Raw genomic sequence first — 9,579 nt, 5'->3', positions numbered from 1 at the left:
ACAATGAACGGCATGAATTCAAAGAAACCAGTACATCCTTATAGTGGCATATAGATATAACGATCATCAATTGCCCGTTTGAAAACCTTCAGGTAGTCTAGAACAGGGGTGGTCAAATTGTGGCTCTCCAGAGGTCCATGGCTTACAATTCCCATGAGCCCCTAAAAGGGGAATCATGAGCATCAAAACTGCTTTCAGCTCACACCCATATCCTGGCTATTCTTCCCCACCTTTCTATCAAAGCCCTTTCAAAGTAACCAAATTCCGATACACAGGTCATCACACAGTTTTTATTTCTAGCAACTCTCCCTCTTGAGAGACAGAGAGTAGCTTCTTATTGCACAAAGCCTTCTTTATATATGAAAAACACATACAAATCACATATGATTTGGGGGTGGTGAGGCTGTGGCAGTGATATTGCGAAGGTGTTACAAGGGAACACTGCCGCCCCACTGCCCTGTCCCACTCAAGGAGCAGGTCGGGTTAATTCAAGGGAAGCAAGGACAAATAAAATAACCCAGCTAGACAGGTATGGTCCCACCCTCACCCCAACCCCTCTTCAAGCTGAGGGTAATTTGTGGCACCTACAACTCATTTGGCTCAATGTACAAGGACGATTCCTTCAGTATGGCTGCCCTTAAATGCCCCCAAACCTGCCTCTTCCAACACGGCTGCCCAAACCTGGTCTCACTGTCCGTTCTTCTTTCCCACTGACAAATGGCCAATACTGTGGGGGGGCAGGTGGAGGAATTCAAAGAGCATGGGTAGATCCAAGATGGCCACCGTGTCACTGTAAACCTAGCCATAATGGGTAAAAGGAGGACCAGACAGGGAAGGAAGCCTCTGAGACAATATGGCAACTTAAGCTACTACCTAAATGATTGGGGAGAAGTAAAGGGTCCTAGGAGTTCAAGCCTAGAATCCCTTCCATCTCTGGGAAGGCAAGGGTGTCCAAACTGTGGCTCCCTAGATGTCCATGAACTGTAATTCCCATGAGCCACATGTGCTGACAGAGGCTAATGGGAATTATAGTCCATGGACATCTGGAGAAGGTGGATAGCCTAACTCCTGCCAGGCCCCCAGCCTCCATATCTGCTGCCCAACGCAGCAGGAGAAACTGGGGGTCCGAAACTGGGCCGCAAAAACAGAAGTGGTAAACATGGGATGCCACTTCCCGTCATGCACCTGGAAGTGAGGTCACGGGTGACGAGTCGCCCTGCCTGCAAAAGCTCCAGGGGTTGTCTTTCCTCAGAAGGAGCCTGAGCTTAGATACCCACAGAACACAAATAAGATAAACCGAAAGGTGAGCCACATCCGGACAAGTTTCAGGGCAGGCAAAGCATCACTTCAACAGCGAATGGGAGGGAACTACAGTAAACAAGATGGCTGCCAACAACCGCCATCATTTACCCCACAACGGAGTCCTTGCGCATACCTCAGGAAGTGTAAACACATGATTAAGGGGGACTTGGTTGAGGGAATCAGCACTTTTCAACCACGGTCTGCCTGAAATTGGGAATAGACTTATGGGAAGGGCGGCGAAGTCGCTAGGATAAGACTCCGTACCACCACCCCAAAATGGTTTCTTCCCCGCTCTGTCAAAGAATCCCTTGGCTGTGCCATAAGCAGGAGCAAAGGTGGCAAACAAGGTAATAAAACACAGCATTGTGGGGAGGACTGGGGATCAGGAGTCAAACCCCAAGTAGTTGCTTCCACACGGCCCCTGAACGTCAAGCATTTTTGCAGCAGCATTTCAGTGGTGCAGAAAAGACTGTGAGCGAGCCCCGTCTAGGGTGCTCATTCAAAATGGCGGCCCAGTGATTAAGCTGAGCCGCCAGATATAATCCTAGGATAGTGCGCTGCGGGATATGGGACTTCGTGAGGAAGCCACAAGTAAGTCCAGCTCCTCGAGGTGTCCAATATTAATTTTCTAGCTCTCGTTAGGATATTCAAAAGTAAATGGCTGATCCATTACCTGCCTAGGTCCAGATATATTTGGGAGAATTCTTGGAAAGATATCCCTTCTGGCTTGAAGGGTAACCTCCAAATGTTCCTGGAAAACATTTAACAAGGCAGGGGATCAACAAGGCTACTTTTACATGTGGGTTTTGCTCCGCCAGTGGAAGACACACCCGTGGTGCGTCAGGAATGAAACCACAAGGCCCAGAGAGCCTTTAATTTAGCTGCTCGCAAAATGGCGGCTCAGATTCCTCTCCCATCAGCCCATGGCTGAGATAAAGTCCTCCCCATTGGCTGATGACCTGGAGAGGACGCAGCATCGTGGAAATGAAAGAAGCAGCCATGAAGAACAGGATCCATCCCATCACCTCATAAAGCATCATTGAGGGAGGGGCTGGGTGAGGATTTTTTGGGGGAGAATGGGAGGCGTTGGGCCAAGCAGCAAAACAGGAGTGGCTGATCTGAGGCAAAACCTCAACCTGGCTTGGGGAGGATTGGCAGCTGGTCCCAGTGGAAGCCGAAGAGAAAACCGTGCTCTATCCCTCTGGCACCGCCACCTTTAAACGGCTACTCCTTCTTGGCGCGTTCCGCAGCATCCAAGGCGGCCATGTTGTACGAGGCACTGATCAAGTGGACGAGGCTGATGAGGCTTTTGGTGACGGCGATGGGGGCGGAAACCCAAAGCACCAGGCGATAGAGACCCACAGGTCCCGGCAGGACTGGAAGGTGCGGAGAAAACAAACACACAAAAAAGAAAGATGAAATTGGCCAACGTTCTACCGCCTCTGTCTAGATCAGACTTTTTCAGCCCGGGTTTCTTGACAGCCCTGGAATGCTTTCCCGAATGGGTGGGAGTTAATTAATTTTTAATTTTTTAAAAATTTCTTAAACACTTCTCAGGTGATAGGACCATGTGCGATTGTGTCTGCCAGCTCCACCCCCTCCCAAAATGGCCAATGACAGACCTGGAGGGGAAGGGAAGGGGAGAAGCCTTGGGTGGATGTTTACAGTTTTACTTCCCAAAGATATTCCGCAATCTCCGTATTTAAAGGCAGCAAACCCCTGAATCAGGGCAAGGCCTTGGCCTCTATGCCCTGTTGCTGGCCCTTATGGCACAGGATGGTGGACTCGATGGGACCACTGGTCTGATCCGGCAGGTCTCTTCTTCTTTTCTTCTGAGAGGCAGATGATTCCCACCCTTCGCCTGCCCTGCGTTATCAACCCACCTCCTCTCGGCGTACTCACTTTCTGGTCCTTCCCCAAAGCACAGCAAATACAGCATACAGTAAAAGAGCTCATTGCCAGCACACATGATGAAGAGGACGGGCTGGAGGAAAGAGGGAAAAGAACTCGTCACGCAAACCGGGCTGAGAAAAAGGAGCAGGAGGGAACCGACTGGGGCCGAGATTCTGTGTGGGCACAAGAAAGGACGCCAAGTGTGCGGTTTGAAGCATTCCCCCACTGCCTCTCCCACCCATGGCCTGCAGGAGGCATTGTCCCGTCTGGGCCAACGTGCTTGGAAGTCAAGTAAGCAGCGACCTGAAGCAGAAAATTCTTGGTGGTCACCCCTAAGTAATGGAACACCCAGACAGTGTGAGTCTCCTACATCTCTTCTTGTTGAAGCTACCAGCAATGAGATTTTTTCACAGGGCTGCTGGCACAGGTCAAGTTATTAACAGCATTGACTTTTTTTTGGGGGGGGGGTGCTAATTTTTAAAATATAGAATAATACAGATGTCAAAAACTGTATATAAACTGTTATAAGCAGAACAAGTTCCTGGGTACAACAGCCCCGTTTTCGTTTTTACTTCATCAGTGAACTGATCGACATAGTGTAGTATTTCTTTACATTGGTTTTTACAAGGATACTAACAAAGTTAGTCTTCAGCAAGCAACCTTAATATTTTAAGACCTATATCTTGGGTCTACTAATATCAAAGGTCCAACAAGGTAACCATCCTCTAGGGCAGTGGTTCCCAAACTTATCTGACCTACCGCCCCCTTTCCAGAAAAAATATTATTCAGTGCCCCCTGGAAATTAATTTTTTAAAATTTTAATAGTTATTCATCGTTTCCAAATGCACCTGTGGCCCATCGCCACCCCCCTGGATCGCTGCAGCACCCACCAGGGGGCAGTAGCGCCCACTTTGGGAATCACTGCTCTAGGGGATCTTGTAAGGGTTACTTATGAGATTCCCTAGAGGATGGTTACCTTGTGAAAGGGGTCACAAGGAGAGACTGGAGATGCATAATGGGACAGAGGAGGGAAAGTGGGAAACGTTCCAGCAGAACTCACCCGGGAGCTGTAATATATCCGGAGGATTCGGTTCCCTGATAAATCAATGCTCTTATGACTCTCACCGCCTTTCACCACCGTGCTGCAAGAAGCAAAGGAAGGAGCTGAAGCAGAAATTCGGAGTGCCCAGTCTGACCACATACCAAATCCCCTTTCCATTTTGGAAATCTGGATTTCTCTCCTTTTGATTCCCCCCACTAAATTTCCCCTTCTGTTTGCTCCTCAAGAAGCCCTTACAGGGCGCTTCCATCCGGCCTCTGTATGCTCTTCTAAAAACATTCAAAGCATTTTACCAAGAAAAACGAAAGCCCAAGAGGACTGTACCATGTGTTTTGTTTTGTCTTCATTTCAGAATGAATTCACAATTGTAAGCTAACCCTGAAGGCCAAGAGTTCTCAGGGCTGAACTACCAAGAGCCGGATTCTCAGATGACAAAGAGCTCTGGCAATAAAGAACTCTCAAGAGTAATCTTTTCTACCACATTCTTCTCTCTCATTTGATACCTGTGCAGGTGGAGCCAATGGGAGGCCACATCGAGGCTCATGCTGAGCTGAAACCAGAGGGCAGATTCAGGGTACAGCATAGCCAGGTTCACCAACAGACACATGGTGGCACAGCGGTCAGTCAGCATGTCCAGCATGGCGCCAAAGCGGGTGCCTAGGAGGAACATCATGCATTAGGAAAGAAAACAGGCAACGGAGGCAGAACTTCCAAATGTACTTTTGGAAAAACAAGATCCAGAAATTAAGCATTATCAAAGAATCCTAGAGTTGGAAGGGACCTCCTGGGTCATCTAGTCCAACCCCCTGCACTGTGCAAGACACTCACAACCCTCTTCCTCATCCACTGTCACCTGCCACTCCCTTGAGCCTTCACAGAATCAGCCTCTCCATCAGATGGCTATCCAGCCTCCGTTTAAAAATTTCCAAAGATGGAGAACCCACCACCTCCCGAGGAAGCCTGTTCCACCGAGAAACCGCTAATTAGAAAGAGAAAGCCTAGAAACAGCAATGAAATAAGTGGGTAAAATTATTCGGCTGTATCTTACTACATGAAGAGAGGGCACAGAGGTGAATGTCCTACATCAGGGGGTGTAGGACATTATTGAATGCCAGACTGTGCTGGCAGGGGCTCCTGGGAATTATAGTCCATGGACATCTGGGGAGTCACAGTCTGGCCACCCCGTCCTACACATTCAAACTCCTCTGCAAAGAGCCCTGAAGCAGCATCTCCAGCTGACAGGCTTGAAAGGGAAGAGAGGGAAGCCAAGGGTTAATTTGCTTGCCTAGAGGCACCCAAGCGAGTTCACAGGCGAATTCACAGCCCTGCATCTGCGGCTCACACCTGTCCAACCACCATATCCTGGCAGTTCTTAAAATAAATTCAAGAAAAACCGGGCTGTCCAACGATGGCAAATGCATTCCAGATCCCCGGAAGAAGGTTCCTGTCTGCCACAGAACAGGCTGGAGCCTGAAGCAGCCTACCTTGGTTAAGCATCCGTGCTGCGTGGCCATCGAAGGCATCAAGGAAACCACTAAGCAGGTAGAAGAAAGATGCCGTCAAGTGGGACGTTGGCATGAAATAGAAAGCGACAAACGCGAAGATAATGCGGGCGTAACCTGCAAGGGAGATGGGGATGGAGAAAACCACATCCTGGAACACTTCATTCCAAATTCCAGCCCTTTCCCGGTTCTCAGCGGCTCCCCATCTTCCCCAAAGGCCACACCCCCTTGTTTTCCAGCCAGGAGGCATACAGCTTTAGAGACCAACAAGGTTTTAAGGGCGGAAGCTTCTGCAATTCCAGGCTCCCTCTGTAAAGTGCGTTGTCAGGTCTTTGGCAAAGGGAGCTTTGAAAATTCACACCCTGGAAATCTTCTTGGTTTCTTATGGGCTGCTTGATTAGAATAGGACTCTTGTACTGTGCCTCCATGAAACTGAAATTAAAACTGTGGCCTGCATTTCTACTTTCTGCATGTGGTGCTGGAGAAAAGGGGCAAAGTGCTCCTTAACCACAGATGCCCCAAGCAGAGAGTCCCTCAAGGCCAGGGGTGGCCAAACTGTGGCTCTCCAGATGTCTATGGGAACTCTGCCCAGTGGGATTAGATGATTAGATGGGAAGGGGAATCAGATTGCCAGCTCTGGGTTGGGAAATACCTGGAGAATTTTTTTTTTGGGGGGGGGAAGCAGCCGGGAGTGGGCAGGATTTCGGTCAGGGAAGGACCTCAGTGAAGCACAAAGCTACGGACCCCCCCCCCCCCAAAGCAGCCCTTTCTTCCAGGGGGAACTGATCCCCGTCCCCTGGAGAGGACTTGCAATTCCTGGGGATCCCCAGCTCCACCCTGGAGGCTGGCATCCCTACTGAGGAAGCCGACAACTGAGGCACGAAGGCAGCAGCGATCCAGAAGCCCCTTTCCAGAAGCAACACGTTAACCCCCACCCACTCAGCTTGCAAAGAGGCAGCCCCCAGCAAGCGCCCTTTCAAACAGCTCTGGCCGCGTCTGCTCGGGAGCCACCCCCCCCCCCCCCCAAATGCAACCGAAAGCGCCTGGAGGTCTTCTCCAGTGAAGCCGGGAGCCTCAGCGAGCCCAGCCCGCCCCACTAACGTACCGATGAGGTTGGGGACGAAGAGGAAGATGTTCTCTTGCTTCATCTCGGCGGCTGCACGGGGATCCGAGCCGTCCTGCGTGTCCTGCCCGGCCCGGGAGCCCCGAGGCGAGAGTTAGACGGTGCACGAGCCCCCTGCAGCGACCCCCGCGCCGGACTCCTGCCTGTCCGCCCGCCAGCAACACCCGGGACCCCCCTGCCCCTCCCGGAGCCCGCGCTCTCTTCCCCCCCGATTGCACCCCGCTCGGCAAGCTTCAGCGGCTCTTCGCGGGTTGCAAAAGCGGCCGCTTCAAAAGCGCTTAGAATTCCAGGCTCTCCCCGGGACTGGATCGTACCAAAGGAAAAAGAGGGGGGAACCTTTTTTGTTTTTAATATAAGAAGCGGAATGGAACGCCGCCACGATAAGCTGATCACCCCTTCTCGTCCTATGCAATCCGCCTCCCCGCATGTTTCTGTCCTTTGCACTCCGCCCTTTCCCTCTCCCCGGCAGCCATTTCCCGAAAAAGACCTTTCCCTTCTACTTTCACTTTTGGTTTAGCCCAACCATAGAGGAGCCCGAGGCTTCGAACTAGAGAGGCTTCTTCCTTTTCTATCTTGCTCATAGAGCTCTCGGAGGACTGAGGCTAGAGAAGCCCTGCTAGTAGGAGGAGCGGAAGCCTGAGGGAGGGCCGCTATTGATAGGCTGCATCACGGCAGGCGTTGTTTTGGTCCCGCCTCTTCTCTTTTGAACCAATCCGAATAATCCTGTTAGCCAATTGGGAGCCAGGATGACATTTCCCAAATTAAACGAGGACAGAGACAGGCCCAGAAATTCTATCTATCTATCTATCTATCTATCTATCTATCTATCTATCTATCTATCTATCTATCTATCTATCTATATCTTATTATAATAAATTATTGTAATAAGTTATAATATCCTAATATAATAAATCATTATAATAAATTATTACAATAAATAATATATTATAAAGGTAAAGGTAAAGGGAGGACAGGAAGGCCTGGAGGATCATTGTCCATGGGGTCGCGATGGGTCGGACACGACTTCGCACATAACAACAACAATAAAAGGTAAAGGTATCCCCTGTGCAAGCACCGAGTCATGTCTGACCCTTGGGGTGACGCCCTCTAGCGTTTTCATGGCACACTCAATACGGGGGTTTGCCAGTGCCTTCCCCAGTCATTACCATTTACCCCCCAGCAAGCTGGGTACTCATTTTACTGACCTCGGAAGGATGGAAGGCTGAGTCAACCTTGAGCCGGCTGCTGGGATCAAACTCCCAGCCTCATGGGCAGAGCTTTCAGACTGCATGTCTGCTGCCTTACCACTCTGTGCCACAAGAGGCCTGTAATATTATATTTTTTAAAAAACACTGTGGTATGTGGAACTGTGCTGGGGGCATTGACACTCATAGAATCATAGAATCATAGAGTTGGAAGGGATTGCCAGGGTCATCTAGTCCAACCCCCTGCACAATGCAGGGACTCACAACTACCTGCCCACTCACAGTGACCCCAATTCCGTGCCCAAGTGATCCCCCCACAGGCCAATAATCTCCAGAATCCAGCCTGGCTTGGAGGAAATTCACCTACCATTCCACAAGTGGCAATCAGCAATTCCCTGGGTATGCAAGGAAGGGCCACAGGAGACAACAGTGGCATACCCCTTCCTGCCCACCCACTCACAAATCTGCCCAGGTTCATCAGCCATGCTGGCTCCATTTAGAAGCCCGGACTAGAGGCGCTGCTGTCATGCCTGTGGCTGGCTGGCTGCTCTCCCTGCCTCGGCGGCCCTCAGGACTATGCTGTTATAATTGTTTTTGTTTTTAATCAGCATGTCATCTGCAGACAGTTTAAAAATTTAAATTTTAAATTTAGATTCAGGTGGGTAGCCCTGTTGGTCTGAAGGAGCAGAACAAAACTGGATCCAATGGCACCATGAAGCCCCATCAAGTTTTACTCCAGGTGTGTGCTTTCACGTGCAGTGCATGCTACCTCAGACAATGCCCTCGAAAGCTCACACCTGGAATAAAACTTAGTTGCAAAAAATGTTGAAATATAAATGTCCGATAGGTGCTAAATACACCTTATTAAGCTTTATTCCGAGAGATCTACCAAAGCAAAGGAAGGAGTTTTTCTTCTATTCAACAGCAGTAGCAAGACTTACGGTGGCTCAAACGTGGAATTATATCATAGAATGTCAGCAAAAAAAATTCGAATTGCTTTTTATCAGTGTTTATGATGATATAAAACAATGTTAATTCAGTTTGCCAAACGTTCTGCAAATGCTTCTGCCGGTTCTCAGTGTATTAAGCTCCTTAGTTTAGCCATCAATATAAATTATCCCGTTTTATTTCACCATACGTCCACTCCCTGGAAGCAGGCCATTGCATTGCCTTCCCAGGAAATCACCTTCCGCCAGAGCCTAGTCCTACCCCACTCGAGTCCCTCTCCTATGGACACCCCCATGTGCCTACCCTAGGTTTACCCAGCAGGCCGTTCCCTGCCACTAGTGGTGTGTGGGTGGGGGTTACATCAGCAAATGTACTGAGGTCACTGTGCACCCGGAAGTGATGTTGGCCTGTGACCAGTGGCATTTAAGATGCCGGAGTGTCCATGGTGGCATACTGATGTTACTTCCAGGGGAAGGGGGCAACCCTCAACCTTGGGTCTCCATAGTCCGCCCTCAATGCCAGCAGCCCAGTGATCTCGAGATCCAT

The 9,579-nt window shown here is 49.9% G+C and overlaps 1 protein-coding gene across 1 annotated transcript; it reads right to left on the bottom strand.

The window, feature by feature from the left end:
• Positions 1-270: 270 nt before the first annotated feature.
• CDIPT (CDP-diacylglycerol--inositol 3-phosphatidyltransferase) lies at positions 271-7,353 on the bottom strand. The gene is made up of 6 exons (XM_077314740.1): positions 6,863-7,353; positions 5,740-5,874; positions 4,759-4,912; positions 4,256-4,337; positions 3,205-3,286; positions 271-2,678 (listed from the first exon to the last, which is right to left on the bottom strand). The coding sequence occupies exons 1-6, from the start codon at positions 6,903-6,905 to the stop codon at positions 2,527-2,529; spliced, it is 648 nt and encodes a 215-aa protein (XP_077170855.1). The 5' UTR covers positions 6,906-7,353; the 3' UTR covers positions 271-2,526.
• Positions 7,354-9,579: the final 2,226 nt, after the last annotated feature.

This window comes from Paroedura picta, chromosome 16 (genome assembly GCF_049243985.1).
Source record: "Paroedura picta isolate Pp20150507F chromosome 16, Ppicta_v3.0, whole genome shotgun sequence".
Classification (NCBI taxonomy): domain Eukaryota; kingdom Metazoa; phylum Chordata; class Lepidosauria; order Squamata; family Gekkonidae; genus Paroedura; species Paroedura picta.
This window is presented reverse-complemented; position numbering and strand designations above follow the sequence as displayed.

Excerpts from the sequence above, each read along its gene's own strand:
- CDIPT (XM_077314740.1), bottom strand. The coding sequence starts at position 6,905 with ATGAAGCAAGAGAACATCTTCCTCTTCGTCCCCAACCTCATCG. Across the intron at positions 4,338-4,758 it reads CATTGGCTCCACCTGCACAG|CACGGTGGTGAAAGGCGGTG; the intron begins GTATCAAATGAG and ends TGCTTCTTGCAG. Across the intron at positions 2,679-3,204 it reads CTTTGGGGAAGGACCAGAAA|TCCTGCCGGGACCTGTGGGT; the intron begins GTGAGTACGCCG and ends CGCACCTTCCAG.